We start from the raw sequence: 18,253 nt of genomic DNA, 5'->3' as shown, positions 1-18,253 counted from the left end.
CATTCTATCTGTTATAAATAATGCTGCCATAAATATTTGTGTACAAATTTTGCATGGACATATACTTTTAATTCTCTTGGGATAGTAACTCTGTGTTGAACATCTTGAGGAACTGCCAAACTGTTTTCCAAAATGGCTTCACCATTTAACAATCCCACCAGCAGTGTATGGGCTCAGAAACCTTCCTTTTATGACCCGTACTGGCCAGCATTCTAGTATCTAGCCCCACAGATCACAGACTAGATAGCATCAGACTTTTAGATAGGATAGTCTGGAAGCTGAAAAACTAGGATTTTTGGCACCTCACTCACCACTCAGTCACACCAATTTGTACGAGACCAGTGCCTGGAAGTCAAGAGGGTTTGGGCCTTTGTACAAAACAGATGTTGCATAATATCAGCCCAGATATTTCTCCATATCCTTGCCAACCCTTGTTTGTGTGTGTGTGTGTGTGTGTGTGTGTGTGTGTGTGTGTGTGTGTGTGTGTGTATGTGTGTCTTTTTTATTATAGCCATCCTGGTAGGTATTTAGTGGTATCTCTGCAGTTTTGCTTTCGATTTCCCTAATGACCAATGATGCTGAGCATCTGTTCATGTGCTTATTGGCCATTTTTATAACTTCTTTGAAGAGACATCTACTTAAATCTTTTGCCCTTTTCAAAACTTAGATTATTTGTCTCTTTATTATTTAGTTGCAAAAGTTCTTTACATATTCTGGTTGCAAGTCCCTTATCAGGTAAATGATTTGCAAATATTTTCTTCCTGTGGGTTGTCTTTTCACTTTCTTGATGGTGTCCTTTGAAACACAAATAATTTTAACTTTGATGAAGTCCAGTTTATCAATTTTTTTTTGTTACTTGTGCTTTTATTATCATATCTAAGAAACAGTTGCCTAATACAAGGTCACAAAGATTTACTCTTATGTTTTCTTCTGAGAGTTACAGTTTCAGCTCCTACTTTTAGATCATTGATCCATGTTGAATTAAATTTTTGTGTACAGTGTGACACAGGGATCCAACTTCATCCTTTTGCCTCTGGATATCTGGTTGTCCCATTCAACTACAAATGCAGCTAATGAAATGATTCAGGGCACGTTGGTTGCTTTGTGTCTCCTTATTTGGCTGGTATTAAGTGTGTCTATGGACATCTAAGTCTTGCAGACAGCTTCACAAAAGAGGGGTTATTTATTCCACATACATAATATTAGGAGTGATGTGTCAAAACAAATGGAGCTGTTCGAGAAACTCTGCTGGAAAAGAAGAGGATGCAAAAGGTGAAGCCCTTTCACGTCAGTTACATTGGGTTTGACGTGTCACCTGGCATAAAAACATAAAATCTGGCCCAGACCCTTCCCTCTAGGCAAATGAATGTCTGAACCATCCAGAAGATGTTCTCTTTGTGAAGATCTCAAGGTTTGGAGACTTCACAATTTCCCTCTGTATTTCATTCCAGTTTTATCACTCAGCAGCTAAGGAAATGTTATGCTGTCCAATCTGTTCTCCAACCTCCCCAGCGTATTTCATAATCAAGTATTGTGGTCATTCTTAGAAGTTCTGATTTTTTTTTTAAAGGTATATTGTGCAAGGGCTTTTCTGCATTTATTCTTAAATGTATTGCTAATTTGTTGTACAGGTCTGGAGCACGAGCACCTGTGAATTTGTTCGTACTCTGAATGGGCACAAGCGAGGCATTGCCTGTCTCCAGTACAGGGATCGGCTGGTTGTTAGTGGATCATCGGATAATACCATAAGGTGGGTAGAAGTTGGTGTGCTGACAGAGTGGGCTTATTGTTGCCATAGTGTTGACTTACCTCCAGTCCTGATTGCTCAGAAGACTCAGTTTTGGGGTCTGCTTCAGATAAGAAAACTTTAGGTAACTTTTATTTATCTCCCTGGTTCTGCATACTAAAGTGGGTAAATTGTGTATGCCCTGGGTATTCTTCCAAGATTCCCCCAGTGCACAAGGTTTTTATAACCTCAACTCCACCCAAGATCACTTAATACTACCCTAGTGCCTCAGAACAGAGGATGCTCTGGCCTGATGCTCTCCTTTCCCTTACCAGTGAGCTCCTGCCTCTCTCCCTAACAGAGGGGAGTGTACTTTATTTCTCTCTCCCAACACTGTCATCAATTCCTGTTTGGTCATTTATCTTATCTCCCTTTTTTCTTCCTAACACTCATTGTCCTTGCTTTCTAATAAATATGAATATCTTTAAACACTTTTTATCTTATTAAGAACTTCCCTTAAATATCTGTTTAATTACCCCAAGTCATTTTTCCAACTGTCCCAACATATTCTAGTAGCTTTTTTATAATCAAATTGCCTGTTTGGGCAAAATAAGGATTGGGTTCAAGATTATTTTTTTAGAAAAAGAAAGAAAGAAAGCAAACACAATGTAGCTTAAACTGCCAAAAGTTTTCTTTATCATTTTAAGTTTTAAGGTATCATAAAAGTCAGTTGAGAACTTGAATCTTGGTTCTGTTGCATTCTTTATGCTTGGTATTACTTAATATTTAAGCAATAAACAATTCTTAACTTCCTCATTGGAATCTCTGAGCTTCTACAAAATAATAATGTGTACTGCTGAATAGTTTATGGAAGGGAACCACTTTGGTTATAGTGGCAGTGTTCTCTTCACAGTAGATTAGAGAGGCCATCATCACTGACACTGATGAGAGCATTTGCTGAGGGTAGAATATTCATTGGATGTATGATAGGTACTAGTGGGGAGGCTAAGAAAATGTCATTATAGAATTAATTTGCTAACTTTGTTTTGTACATGTTAGTTTGCTGTGGTTTCTTTTTGCAAATAATGTAGTTAAATCAGTGATAATAATTAAAAAAATCTCTATTTCCAGAATTGTTACATAAATCATATACAGAGAAAAAGGCTGGATGGTAGTCACTGGGTTTATATTTCTAAGACACTGCATATGCCTAATGAGAAGCTCCCACTCTGACCTTGTAAACCTAGACAGCCCTAGGATGCAGTCTGTATCTAGGAAGGGGAATCCCTAAGCCTCATCAGGAGAGGGAGACCATTGTGCTGGTCCACCAGTTCTAACCTTGGTGGTGGAAGCCTAACCCCCTGGGCTGTATTTATTATCTTCCCCACACCTACATCCTTTTTCTTCTTTACGGCCTGCAATCCCTGTCTCCCCCTAAAAATTCTTCCTAGACCATTTGGCTACTTGGTTTCATCAACTCAGACATCAAGAGCATGCCTACAAACTAAATGTAATTGAAATTTCTTTGTTGGTATTATTTAAATAATAACAACATGCATGTGATTTTTAAAAGTTTCAAACTATGTAAAAGGAAATAAAATGAAAAGTAAGCCTTCCTCCCAAGTTAGTTCTTAAAAAACACATGAATGGTACAAATGTACACACATATCTTCACATGTGTATAATGTGAACTGGGAGTGAGATAGAAATAAAGATTCCCAGGGTAGAGAAGATCACGTATGGATAGTTTGAATCATGCGTAGGAAGTTGATTCACAGAAATCTGTTTTTCATTCAAGGCTGTGGGATATTGAATGTGGCGCCTGTTTAAGAGTCCTAGAGGGACATGAAGAATTGGTCCGATGCATCCGGTTTGATAACAAGAGGATTGTCAGTGGGGCCTATGATGGGTACGTGTTTCAAATTTTCAAATGCACAGCCATAACTATATGAAGAGGAAAAATAAGTACTGCATATTAAGCAGCTGTGTATGTGCTAGGTCCCATGCTAGGTATTTCCTATGTAATGGTGGATGGCAGGTATTATTATACCACTTGATCAAGTGGGGACACTCAGACCCAGAAGGATGAATTAATAAGCTTATGCTTTTAACCATTATTGTAAACTCAGGGAGTAGCTTAGGCTTTGCAGGAATTCAGTTCCTTGTCCCAGTGCTAAATTAAACCAGGCTTTTTTTTTTTTTTTTGGTGAGTTCAATGATAAATTTCTTTTCCCCTTTGGGTGAATTGAACACATCCTCTTTAAAAAGCCTCATGACTTTTAAAATGAGCAAATGGCAACCGTAAACCTTTCAAGATGACCTTATATATACTTCACAGACGGGTTAGTTGGTCTGTTCATACTCCTATTATTAACTTTCAGCATTTGCTTAGTTTGGAGAAAGGTATCCTTGGAATTTCACAGAGAGCCCTAGCTTCTGTCAGCGGCACCTACTCAGCCCTAGAGAGCCCCCTGATTAATGAATTTGGTGACATAGATTATCAAGTCAGGAATTGAATTTAGATAATGTGAAGTTGTTTTCTTGTCTCCCTTCAAATAATATTTCTTCACAATTTCAGCAATTCTGAGAATGTGTAGGTCCTTATTTTTTCCAAATCAAGTGTAATTGGTTTAAATACCTTGTCAAAACATCAGCAGGTTCCCCATTAGCTTTTAAAATAGGCAGTTCGAATGCACTCCTTTCTGTCGAGGAAATGCTTGACAATATATAAAATGTTGACTTTTCCACTAATTGTGATTTCATTTTCCTTTCTAGGAAAATCAAAGTTTGGGACTTGCAGGCTGCTCTCGACCCCCGAGCCCCAGCAAGCACGTTGTGTCTGCGCACATTGGTGGTATGTGATCTGTTGAAAGGGAAGTGCTTCCCTGTGCTGGTGGTTGGCCACCTGCAGATAGACCTCCCTGAGCCTATCACTCACTGGAAAGCTTCTGTACCTCACAGCGTGCCTTCTGAGAAATGCGCTGTTCTGTTAATTTTGTTTAGTCAAAATCAGAGAATATTTGACATTCATATTTCTGTGAGCTCTTTTATAAAGAGTATTAACACAACTTAAAATATGAAAGCAGGCTTCCTCATTTGTAGGTGGACTGGTTTCCTCCTAGAACATAAAGTATTTCCTGTCTGCAAGTTTGGGAGATTTCCTAATATGGGTATCTGTAGTTGTGTTGTGTTTTATAACTCAGCACATTTTTGTACTATTATGGTGGACTTTCCCCTCAATCTGTATTCTACGGATTATTGCTTGGCATATAGGAATACTTTATTTTTATATATTAATCTTGTTTTAGCAACTTTACCAAGCTCATTATTTCTAACAGTCTGTTTACTTTTGTTGTATTTTTGAGGAGACAGTTGTTTGAAAATATTGATAGAGTTTTCTTATTTTCAGTAGTTTTACCTTCTATTTCTATTTTTTCTCTCCTTTCATTGACTAGAACATGCAGAACTTGAGTCAAGGCCATTCTTGTTTTCTTCTTGATTTTAATAGGAAGACTTCTGGTACTTCACCATTAATTTTGATGCTAGCTGTGGTTGGAGATAGATATGCTTGGTGGTGTTAAAAACACTATTCTTCTGGTCCTAGTTTTTACAGTGTATCAAGAATGGGTATTAAATATTGTGGCTTACCTTCTTAAGACCCTTTGTAAGACGATCACATAGTTTTTCTTCGTTGACATATTAATGGGCCAGGGTCTAGGATACAAAGTTAAATTAAAGAAAAAGCCTAGAAGAGAAGGCAGAATCTGTATTCCTAGGGTGAAGGACAAAGCTCAATAAAGCTCTGGAAACTTATTTAGGAATCCTGGATAAGGAGCTGTATTTTCAGCCTGTGCCAACTCCCTGGTAGTGAGATAGGAGGGATTGTAAAGATTTCGTTTTATGCATCAAGCTGTTATGTTTCACAGGAACATTCTGGACGTGTGTTTCGGCTACAGTTTGATGAATTTCAGATCATCAGCAGCTCCCATGATGACACAATTTTGATTTGGGATTTCTTAAATGTGCCTCCCAGTGCCCAGAATGAGACCCGTTCTCCCTCCAGAACATACACTTACATCTCCAGATAACAGTCTGCACTTTACCTGTTTCAGGTGAGTACTTCCCCCACTTTTAATTTTGCTGATTGAATTCACCTTCCCTTTGGGGAAATTTTATGATTTGGGTTCCTTTCTCAGTAATAGGAACGTTAGATGCATCAACTTTGCAGAGTTCTAGCATAAGGCTAGATCTTTATGGTCACATCAAAATAAGATATAAATCGGAATCCTGCTTATTGTGGGTTTTCATATTGGTAGACACCATGGTTCCTGTTTTTTGAAACTTTTCCCAGGTCATACCAATTTAGTACCAGTAAAGTCCTCCAAATTCTGTTCTGTGGTGCAGGGATCTCCTTTTTCTCTTTCTTTCCTGTCTTTCAGTTCTATCTTTTATTTTTAAAAAAATCACCATCAGGCAAACACTTAAAACGACCTCCCCTCCCCGCCCCCCCCATTACAATCCACCCACCACCACCATTCCCTAGGGTAGGAATCAAAGAAGGGTGTTTGCTGAGAGAGCCCCTAAAACTCGTTCTTCATCCATTAGACACAACAGGTACCCTGGAAGCCAAGTCCTTTGCTCCGGTTACAGGAAGACTTAGGGCCATAATAACACTGATGATGGCATGTTTTGATTACTAAGGGTGTCCAGCTAGAGGATGAGAAGCCTTACTTGGCAGTGTCCTTGGAACTGATTACCATGTTCATCTGGAGCAGTATTCCCAACTCTTGAGAATTTTGCGAGGGGGCCTGTGAATTCTGTGCACATTAAACTTTGTAGATTGAATAAATAATATTTGTGCATATTTGTACTATCATGTATATATGTATGTAAAGACTGTGTTAATAAAATTCATATTTATGTAAAAACATTACTTAATGCTTAGTAGCTTTTTGTCATTGTATATTTTCCTGTTCATTGAATATTAAAAATGTAAAGAAAGTCCATGTGTAGAATCGTGACATTTTTTTGGGTGAAAAGATAGGGAATCACTGGTTTCTAGATCACTAAGTTGACATCTTTTCAGATACTCCTTATTTCTGCTCCAGGAAGTTTGTCTTATTCAGGGTCGGCAGACTACAGCTGGAGGCCAAATTTGACCCACTGCCTAATTTTTTTTATCCTTACCATAGCAATCTAAGAATAGTTTTTTACACTTTTAAATACTTTGAAACAATTAAAAGAAGAATATTATTTTAGAACATGTGAAAATTATATAAAATTCAAATTCCAGTGCCCATAAATAGTTTTATTGGAACACAGCCACAGTTCATCTGTTTATGTATTGTCTGTGGCTGTTTTCGTGCTTCAGTGGCAGAGCTGAGTAGTTGCAAAAGAGACTGTGTGGCCTAAAATATGTACAGTCTGGCCCTTTAAGAAGAAGCATGCAGACCTCTGGTCTTGCCCCTGTTCCATCTATTAGTGATAAACCAAGGATCTGCATCAGGAATGGCAAATGCATTGTTTCTTCATGCCAACTCAGTTTGATCCGTAGTGACTGGCTTGTGTACTGTCTTTGGAAGGATGATGGGACCCCACGTGGACCCAGAAGGACTAAGTGCCTCGATAGCTTGGCTGTGCCTCCCTGGCTATAGGAGCTGAGCCACAGTAGTGACCTGTAAGCCACATAAATAGTTGCCGTTCCTGGTCTCAAGTGTGTTCATACTGGCTCTTGTGACAGTGGCCGTCTCCCTTGCTGCTTTCTCTCTGGATAGATTCTTCACAAGTCAGTTGAGAAATTCACATGGCAGAATTTTTATGTTTATTGAATTATAGGAAATTACAGAGGAAGAAGGCCAGGATCTCTTTTTTTTGGCAGGGGGTGGTGGCGCTGCATTTGATCTTCGTTGCTGCGTGCGGGCTTTCTCTGGTTGTGGCGAGCGGGGGCTACTCTTCGTTGCGGTGCAGGGGCTTCTCATTGCGGTGGCTTCTCTTGTTGCGGAGCACAGGCTCTAGGCGCGCAGGCTTCAGTAGTTGTGGCTCACGGGCTTCCGTAGTTGTGGCTGACGGGCTGTAGCGTGCAGGCTCAGCAGTTGTGGCGCACGGGCTTAGTTGCTCTGCGGCCTGTGGGATCCTCCCGGACCAGGGCTCAAACCCACGTCCCCTGCATTGGCAGGCTGATTCGTAACCACTGAACCACCAGGGAAGCCCGGCAAGGATTTCTTGAGTGATTGCTCTTCCCTGCCTCAACCTCCCTTCGCCCCAAACCAAAGAAATACATAAGGAAGGAGGAAGGGACCCAAATTTCCTCCTTCCTGGTCTCTTCTTCTCCCTCTTCAGCCCACCCTTCATCCTGCTACCAACTATGGTCATCTTAGCCCTGCCTCTGCCGTACTCCTCTTCACTAGCTTCCTGTTGTTTTCAGGAACAAGGCTTAGCTAGGATTAGCTAACAGAAATTTCAATATCTAGCTCTTACCTTCTGTCCTCTCTACCCTCCCCAACCCCAGCCTTGCATTCTTCCCTCCCAAAAATCTGGGGCTCCAACCAGACTGAATTCTGTTTAATTTCCCTAATTACACTTCAGTAGTACAGACCTCTGCCACCTCCCTCCCCTTGCTTGTGTTGTTAGGGTTTTGTAGATACCACCACACCCCCACTTCTTTACTTCATCTGACTTAATTTATTATTTGGTATTGAAATGATTTGCATGCCTGTCTCTCTTACAAGGCGTGGAGCTCCTTTTGTTTTGGAGCCCCAGTGTCTAATAGAGCGCACAGTGTATTATGAGTGCTTGTTGACATTTGTTGGTCAAGTGACACCCGGGGCCAACATGACATCTTTGTGCTCTCTCTCCTGGGCCAACAAGAATTTGCCCATAAATAAATATGTGTGAAACTGCAGTGTATTCATACGCCTTCCACAAACATAAAGATAATAGCTCAGTAAGAAATTGGAATAACTTGTCTCAAGTGGCATAGTCAAGTACTAGATATATTCCTTACATATACACAGGTACCTAGATGTACACATCTCCCTCTGCCCTGCCCCCTTCACCTTCGCTAAGCCCCATTGCTGTTCTTGAATCAATTTTATTGAGGTATGATTTTTGTAAAACAGATTGTACCCATTTAAAGTATACTGTTTTGTGACAAGTTTTTACGAATGTATACACCCCTGCAACTTCCTCCACACTCCAGGTAAGAACATTTTTATCACCCCCCCAAGAAGTTCCCTTGTGTCCTCTGTAGTCAGAGCCTGATCCCATCACAGCCTTAGCAAACACTGACCTGCTTCCTTTCACTAGATTAGTTTACATTTTCTACAGCTGCACTGTCCACTTTGTGGGTTTTTTCTTTTTAATTTATTTAATTAATTTATTTTTGGCTGTGTTGGGTCTTCGTTGCTGCGTGTGAGCTTTCTCTAGTTGCGGTGGGCCAGGGTTGCTCTTCACTGCGGTGCGCGGGCTTCTCACCGTGGTGGCTTCTCTTGTTGTGGAGAACAGGCTCTAGGCACGCGGGCTTCAGTAGTTGTGGCACACGGGCTTAGCTGCTCCGCGGCATGTGGGATCTTCCCGGACCAGGGCTCGAACCCGTGTCCCCTGCACTGGCAGGTGTATTCTTAACCACTGTGCCACCAGGGAAGCCCCTGCACTGTCCACTTTGGTAGTCACGAGCCATATGTGGCTATTAAGCTCATGAAATGTGTCCGGTTTGATTTAGGAACTGAAGTTTTAATTATATTTGAATTGAATTGAATTGGATTTTTAATTGTATTTAATTATACTTCATTTAAACTTAAATTTAAATAGCTACATGTAGCGGGCTTCCCTGGTGGTGCAGTGGTTGGGAATCCGCCGGCCAGAGCAGGGGACGTGGGTTCGAGCCCTGGTCCGGGAAGGTCCCACGTGCCGCGGAGCAACCGGGCCTGTGCACCACGGCTGCTGGGCTTGAGAGCTCTGGAGACCGCGAGCTGCGGCTGCTCGGCCTGCGTACCACAACTACTGAACCCTGTGCACCTGGAGCCTGTGCTCCGCAGCGGGAGAGGCCACCGTAGTTAGGGGTCCCCGCTCACTGCAGCTGGAGGGAGCCCGCGTGCAGCAATAGAGACCCAACACAGCCAAAAATTTTTTTAAATAAAAAAATAAATAGCTACATGTAGCTAGTGACTACCGTATTTGGACCAGCATCATTGTAAGAGTTCTATATGCTTAGCTTTTACATTTAGGTCTTTGATCCATTTAGAATTAATATTTGTGTGTGTGTGTTTTTTATACAGCCTTCTAGTTGTTGCAGCTCTTTTGGGTTAAAAGACTGTCCTCTTCCCATCGAATTGTTATAGCACTCAGTCAAAAACTCAGTTGACCACTTGTTTGTAGTTCTTTTTCTGGCCTCTATTCTGTTCTGTGATCTATGGCTATCCTTTTACCAATACCACGCTGTGTAATAAGTCAACTTTAAAAAAATTGTTTTGACTCTTCTAGGTCCTTTTGGTTTTCATACTCATTTTTTAATGAAATTGTCAAATTCTATGAAGATTATGGGATTATGATCAGGACTGCATTGAATCTAAAGGTCATCTTGGGGAGAACTTCCATCTTTAACAAATGTTGAGTCTTCTAATCCATAAACCCAGTATATCTCTTTATTATTTAGGTCTTCTTCAGTTTCTCTTCAGCAGTGTTTTGCAGTTTTTAGTGTAGAAGTCTTGCACATCTTTTGTTAAGTTTATTCTGTTCTTAATTTTTTATTTTCTAAGCTATACATTTCTCTCTCTGCATTGCTTTGACTATATCCCAATGCTTCTGCTTCTATTTTCCCACATAAGAGAAATAGATAAAATAGAACACAGACAACTACAATTGTGGCTGAGCTTCTGGAATGGATGGGGTCAGGGGAGTAGGTATATCATACAACAACTTAAGTATACCTCTTTTGTAGTTTTGATATGTGTTTGTGTCTTTCCACTCTGCTAAAGAAGCACATGATAAAATCTAAGACATCTGTAGTATGTTTTCTCCCCCTCTGGCGAATTTGATAGATGAATTATAGAACATAGTAAACTTTCACAAATTGGACAACTTTTATATACTACTTTAAAATGCCGTGAAATTAGATTCCTTTGATTGAGAGATGAAATGATCACCAATGCCGTTTCTCTCATTGGCTGTGGTGGAAAGGAAACTGTAGTGTTACTTCTTCCAGGCCCTCCTCTCGCCCCCTTTTTGGGAACCTAAGAACAACTGCCTTGTTATGATCCACAATTATAAATCAGTGGAAAAATCTTATCTGCTTTTTAAGCAGCACAAGCAATGAAACCTCAAATGTGTTTGTCTCTTCAAAGTGAATTACTTTTGACAACCTTGGCAGTCAACTTTATAGATTTTATTGCTCTTTTCCAAATTCTTTTCATTTATTGTAACATGAAAAAAATTATTACCATGTGATGCTGTAAAATTTATGCATAATAAGAAACACTACCCTAATGATGATTTAACCTTGCAGTAAAATATTTACCCCTAAAATATAAGGTAAGAATATTTCTATGTCGAGAAATTTAGCAATAGAGTTTTTTGCTGAGTCATTTTTTAAAAAAATTACTAACTCCCAAGAGCTATGTATACAGTAGCTCTCTTTTTTATTATGAGACAATATAAGAGCACTATTAGGAAATTAGTAAAAGGTAGATAACTCCTCTTCTTGGTTCACCATTATTAACTCCTTTGTATGTAGCCTTTCAGGCTTTTAAAAATTATGGTTGATAACCGTGCTTTTTTTTTTTCTTTATTGTGAAATTGTTGCCTGTCAGTAATGTCACTCTTTGTCTAAATTATCGTTCCTAATAGCAAAATCATATTTGATTGTTTGGATATGCACCTGTTATATATTTATATTCCCCCCCCCCATATTATAAAACACATTGCCATGGTTCTTTCAGCTTAATCTTTGCCCAATCTTTTATTACCTTTGGATAGAATTCTAGAAATGTCTGCAGTGTCTAGGTTGAAAGGTATGATGTTTAAAGAGGTTTGATACTTAAGAGTTGTGTTACCCTCCAGAAGAGTTACATCAGTTGACATTCCCACCAGCAGCGTTTGAGAGTGCTGACTTCTTATCTCTGGGTGTTAATATTTTTAAAATAATTCAAATACTCTTACATATCCTTCATGGGAAAACAGTGGCAGATGAAATTGTGAATCTGTCTTGCATTCGTTTGGAAGCTTATTAGGATTCTTGTGAAATTAGGATTTTGTGAAAATTAACCACCTTTTAGGAAAATTGCCTTTAAAAAAATATATACAAGCTTTAAAAGCAAAACCAAACCAAACAACCACCCCCACGCTCCCTTTCTTTTTCTCTCTCTTTTTGGCCATAGAATTTTAGACCTAAAGATGACTTAGATCTTCCAGGCCAAGGTTTAGTGCAGTGTTTGGAAAGGGTTGTAACTTATTAGTAGTTGTGAAATCATTTTAATGGATTTTGACTTTGGGTGAAATTTAGAATATACAATGTCAGCCTGCATTGTCCATAGTAAAGATTAGTGTTGTTTCCTGAATGTTCTGCGTAGGGGTTTGTGTGTGTATCTACATACACGGATGAATGTAGAGATTGTGATTAAAATGTGTTCCTGACTCAAGGTCATGGTCAAAAAAATATAGAACATTCAGTTGTCTTCCCCTCTACATCGTGTTGTCCTTTTATAAATGATTTATTTCAAAAAGAAGTAATTTCTGACTGTTGGCATTCTGTTTAGAAGGTGTACTCTGTTTCCTAGATTTTATGTATTTTTGTTTCACAGTGATAGATGAAGACTCTTGGTCGGTCATGAGAGAGGTCCTGGTGGCCTCTGGATGGCGTAAATTTAAGATTATGCCAAATATAAAATCTAACATTAAGCATATTTTGTTACATGCATAACTTTTAGCAGCAGCATGAAAGATGATAGGTTATAGGGTCAGTCATCTCTTAGAATCCCCTCTCTGTCACTTAACGGCTAATGCTCGCTTTTTTTTTTTTTTCTGGAAGCATAGTTGATTTACAATGTTGTGTTAATTTCTGCTGTACAGCAAACTGACTCAGTAATACACACATAAATACATTCTTTTTTATATTCTTTTCCATTATGGTTTATCCCAGGATATAATGGCTAATGCTTTAAACCAAATAATGTTTCTGAGCCTCAGTTCTCTTATTTGTAAAGTAGGTATAATAGTTTCTACCTCATAAAGTTCTTGAGAGGTTGAAATAAACCTGATACCTGGTATGTAGTATGCGCAAAACAACTTGCAGCTTCTATTTTGATGCTGATTATTTAAAAATCAGTGTTATGTGTGCGCAAGTACATACATGCCTGTGTGGATGTGGATGGGCTGCGGTGTATATCTCCATGTCTAACCAGAATATCCATCCATACTCCCTTTGTTTTTTTTGTTTTTTCAGGGTTTCCTAGTCTTGAACTACTGGCTACATGGCTACCAAATGCCTAAGGGAGTTCTTCACAGCTGAGTTATGAAGCTGGAATTGGTTCTAGACGCTGGGTAGATGCAAAGCAGCCTAACTCTTCAAGTACCGACGTTTCTCACCTCCGATTCCGGCCTCTACTTTGAGAAGGATACCTTAGCTTCACCGACTTTCAGTAGTGCAGAAGCCCATTTCCTCCCCCCACCAGTGAAAAGAAATCTATCGCTTCAAATGTAAATTGTTCATATAAAAGGAACGTACAGTCTGTTTTACAGAAGTAAATCGACCGTCAAGAGAAGACTTGGCCTCTAATTTATATTGCTTTGCACTTTGGTCTGATACTAAGAAACAGCATTCTTCGGTGAAATTTTGGGTGCCAAACACCTACCCAGAATGTCCAGGGCTTTCCTTTTCAGAAGTTAGCATTCTCCTTTTGACCGTCCAAGTCATTATGAATTGTGACTTGTATTAGGAACATGTTGGACAATGGAAACATTTCTCTGGATTGTTTTAGTAATATTTTTTGGATTATACTTCCTTTCTGTACCAATTTCTTTTAATTTAAAGAACTGTAAGCCAGGTTATATTATCTCCCAACAGGTAATATAGCTCTTTTCTTTTATTAACTGTTCTCTGTACCCGCAACCATCTCCTGATATTTGGTAGAGTAACACCTTTACATGTGTGCTTGCCTCCTAATTTAAAATACTGTATCCGCATGTAGATATAATGTACATAACAGTTTAACCTCAAGGTTGCTCGAGTCAGGGCCCCCGTGCCTGAGACACTAATGCAGAGTGTGTTCACCCTTAGCCGTGGGCTGGGCTCAAGAACCCGCTACCAGGGTTGATGTGGATTACCTAGAACCCTTCCTGCAGTATTCATATGGTGTTCTTATTTTGTCATTGTCATTGTCATTGTGCGTGTGGTGTGTGTGTGTTTTAATGGGAATCTTGTTTTAAGATGTAATTTCTAAAGTTTAACACAAAATGTTTTATTCGTTGTGCAGTATATACAATAGAGAGGTACCTTAAATACTTTTGTTGTTCTTTTCCTCATCAGTACTCCTAAGTACTTGTGGTCACTTCCCATAGCATTCATTTGACTTCACCGTCACAGGTCACACTCTGTGTGTTAGTAACCCTGGGAAGGGAAGAGCGAGAAGGCCCCGCTGACTGGCTCTCCCAGCTCTGGCGTTCGTGCGTCCTGCCCTTGTCAGGTGGTAGCAGGGCCCACTTGTGTGTTGGAGCCCGGGACCCGGGTCAGGCTGGTTCAGGGGCCTGTCTTGAGTGGAAGGATCCTCCCAGGTGGTGTGAAGCCTCAGGCTCATGATCCCATCCCTGTCATCTCTAGTGTCGCCTGCTGCCGTGGCCCCGGCAAGCTCTCCTGGCTCCCGAGCGCTCCGCAGCCCGAATGTGTGAATGGCACCATCATGCTGACGTGCATGGAAAGGACTTTGGCATCTGGTTGGCACTCCTTTTCCCTTGTTCAATATTAGGTTTTGATTTGCCCCTTGCCATTGTTTCCAAAGATCAAGGAATGTTGCTAACATTTTAAAGGACCAATGAGAACTTCCTGTAACTAAACCTCTTCCCGTGGAAGCACACTCTCCCACTGAGGGGAAGGTGCCTGGGCTCTTGCTTTGTCCTTTACATTGAGAATGGTGTGGGAATCAATGTGTGTGTCTGTGGTTGTTTATTGGGTTGGTTTGCTTTTTTGTTTTCCTTTATCCTTTTTAAAAAATACATCCTTCCCTCCTACATGTTGGTAAATTAATTTCTGTTCTTGAAAAGTTGAGTCTCAAAGTGTTAAAAAAAAAGAAATCTCCGTTCAGCGGGTGGATGTTGTAACCCTGACAGCGGTTGTGAAAGTGACTTAACTTTGACCACTCTTACCTTACAGCTTTAGTATCAGATTGGTTAGGAGAGCCCAGGGGGCAGGGCAGGGAGGGGCAGGAGAGGAGGCAATTCTTCTGAACGAATGGACTTTCCGTGGTTGTTTTTGCATGTTTAATATAGAAATTCTGGTTCCTTGGGAGATCATGGCCTTTGAATATGCACACAACCTTTGAATTGTGCCTACTAAATTATAGCAGGGGACTTTGGCACCCGAGGAATTCTGACTTTCTGGGATTATAGTAGTAATTCCCAGCTGTACTCTGGACTTTATTTTGCTAACCATAATTGAGAAACTGTAAATTACTGCTATATTAATGTTTTAAAGCACTGGGATAGTCTAATTCTAACTTGTAATTAATTATGTTTGCCAATAACTGTTTGAAATAAATTTGTGTCTGAACAGCTATTGAAACTGTTAAATTGTACAGATATTATTCACGACAGCTTTGTACTGTGGAATGTGCTTAATAAAAAACAAAAAGTTTGACCTTCGTCCAATAAATTGCTAAGTAATGTCAATAAATCAAGTATGAGTATTATGCAGTACACCTGATCTGGCTTCATGCAATTGTTACTTCAGCTACTAATTCAAAGCCAATACTCTTAATAAAGTGTTGCAATACTCTGATGTTCTGTTAAGAAATTTTTCAAAAAAAACTGTTAACGTGCTGTCAGTAATTCAGTGACATACAATTAAAGTTTGTAGATTGAAAAAATCATCTGCTCTGTACAGTGAGGTTGAAGGCAAAGTACTTTTTTTGGTGTGTGAGAACTGCTATGAGATAATGCCAGTCCATGCCCTGGGGCTGGTTCAGAACTCCTCCCCAGCAAATCTGCTTTCCACAAGTGCTTAATTGCCTCGCAAGTTACTGTGAAAATGGCCCCTTAAACGTGCCAAATGGCTCGGGGCGGGAGTGGATCCTCTGCTTCTCGAAGGGGTGGGGGTGGGGGCGTGTGAGAAGTGCAGCTGCAGCCCTCTCCTCACACATCGGACGTGAAATTGTTGTCTTTCTTTTTGGCAGATTGACACATCGCTGGTTGAGGACTAGAGCAGGAGGAATACAGTTAGTATCTGCAGGATTCTGTTCAGGAGGCCTGAGTAGTAGAGTTTTCCTGATAACTAGATTCCGCCAGCCCTTAGCCGAATTGGTAATGTAGACTTCTGAGATGAAATTAGAGTAATTCTATACTCTATGAGTTTAATTCTAAAATTCTGTGAGTTTTGCCCCCACTCATTTTTCTTGTAAAAAAAAATGTTTTAGAAATAGGTAGTATGCATACGGTTAAGAAAACCAATTTACAAGCCATAAAAGATAGTGTACAAAGTGGTTCTCCCTTTCACTCTTGACCCTCTGTCCTCCAATCCTTGTTAACCAGTTTTTTGCATATCCTCTGACGGATAATAGTCTGTGTATGGAAGGGTGTGTGTATGTATGTGTCTATGCATATATGCCTACCTACCTGCCGTACAAACATACATACTATCCCCACGCCCTGTAACATTAATGGTAGCATGCTGTACTGCACCTTCTCATCTAGTCTTCTTGAGATTATATCCTATGTCAGTACATGTAATTCTACCTCATTCTTGCTGATGGCTGCGTAGTATTTGGTTATAAGGATATTCCATAAGTTATTTAGTTCCTTGAGCATCGGGTTGAGGTGGTTTCTTGTCTATTCCTGTGATGGCTCTCCATTTTCACAGGTCTTTCTATCCCTGCCTGTGCTAAACAGAATAAACTGTTCTTGGTGATTTGGGCTAATCATTATGAACAGCAGATGTTGAACCCAAACTGTGCGGCAGGGTGGAAGAGCCTCAGGTGTCGGACTGGATCTTCACCCCTGCAGGAGGTGTCGTCTCCTGCCCTCACATATAGGTGTTCAGTCCATAACTTCAGTCAATACAAAGCAGTCAATACTAGTTTCTCTTTTCCTTGATAGGTGAGGTGTTACTGCAAGAAATTCACAGCTGCGAATGCACAGAGATTCTCAGATTTTGGTAGAACTCCTTGGATATACAATCAGACGAAGTGGTGGTTTGCCACCTCAGCCTGTTTGTTTTCTAGTTAATAAGGAGAAGGGAAATTAGGGAGACTGGCTGATCATCCTGTTACTAATTAGCTGTGTGGCAATACCCGCTTTTGGATCTCAGCTTTCCCATGTATAAGAGAAGGTTTCACTAGTCCAAGTCCTGGAGGGTGTGTGCTCTAGCTCTGGATGATCTGTTGCTGGAATGCAGACCCAGTGATGCCAGGTGTAAATTTTCAAGAAAAGCTGAAAATCCAGGTTATGAAGAGACCCAATTTATCAAAGTTGAGAACTGATTTTTTTTTTATTAATTAATTAATTAATTAATTTATGGCTGTGTTGGGTCTTCGTTTCTGTACGAGGGCTTTCTCCAGTTGCGGCAAGCGGGGGCCACTCTTCATCGCGGTGCGCGGGCCTCTCACCATCGTGGCCTCTCTTGTTGCGGAGCACAGGCTCCAGATGCGCAGGCTCAGTAGTTGTGGCTCACGGGCCTAGTTGCTCTGCAGCATGTGGGATCCTCCCAGACCAGGGCTTGAACCCGTGTCCCCTGCATTAGCAGGCAGATTCTCAACCACTGTGCCACCAGGGAAGCCCTGATTTTTTTTTTTTTTTTTAAGTCAATTGCTGGAGTATCAGTTTGCTGTCTCTGAACTAAAACCATCTTAAGCTTTTCTAGCAGTGACCTGTTGAAGCATTGCATCCAAGGTTGGCGACTGAATTCTTGAAGAATGAAAGAGATTCCAGAGAAAAGGGACAAATTAAGTGATGAGCTTTGTGGCAAAGTGACCAGCACACAGTAGTCAATACATGTGGGTTAATAAAAAATGACCCAAAAAGGGAGGTGTTTGAAAAGACAAAAGGAGGAGGAGGAAGGAGCGAAGAGCTGGCAGCCACTGTCCTCAATCACGTTTAACACTGAAGGTAGCGTGCTTGTACATGCTACACGTTGCGTGCACACCAGCTGCCTGCTTTTGTGCTGGGGTTGAGTTTGCGCTAAAGCAAAGCAGGATTTAGGCCTAAGATTGACTTGGTCTTCCAGCTGGGGAAGACTCTGGGAGCTCCAAGACCTCCAAACTCCTGCTTGTCTGTTGCACAGAGCTGGGTCTAACACCTCATAGACACTCAATCAGCATCTGTAGGATA

General features: G+C 40.5%; 1 protein-coding gene across 12 annotated transcripts in view; it reads left to right on the top strand.

Moving 5' to 3' along the window:
- FBXW11 (F-box and WD repeat domain containing 11) overlaps positions 1-15,710 on the top strand; it is a 130,610-nt gene extending 114,900 nt beyond the window's left edge. For 10 of the 12 annotated variants that reach the window (XM_082380862.1, XM_082380871.1, XM_082380872.1 and 7 more), the window contains 5 exons: positions 1,632-1,750; positions 3,525-3,635; positions 4,502-4,580; positions 5,653-5,838; positions 13,164-15,710. In XM_082380862.1, the coding sequence (XP_082236988.1) occupies positions 1,632-1,750; positions 3,525-3,635; positions 4,502-4,580; positions 5,653-5,814 (471 nt within the window). In that variant the 3' untranslated portion in view covers positions 5,815-5,838; positions 13,164-15,710. Of the gene's footprint in view, positions 1-1,631; positions 1,751-3,524; positions 3,636-4,501; positions 4,581-5,652; positions 5,839-6,331; positions 7,406-13,163 lie in introns of those variants that run through there. The other 2 variants (XM_082380867.1, XM_082380866.1) reach the window with 2 other exon arrangements.
- The last annotated feature ends 2,543 nt before the right edge of the window (positions 15,711-18,253 follow it).

The sequence above is a fragment of the Balaenoptera borealis genome (genome assembly GCF_965194805.1).
Source record: "Balaenoptera borealis genome assembly, chromosome: 2".
NCBI lineage: Eukaryota > Metazoa > Chordata > Mammalia > Artiodactyla > Balaenopteridae > Balaenoptera > Balaenoptera borealis.
This window is presented reverse-complemented; position numbering and strand designations above follow the sequence as displayed.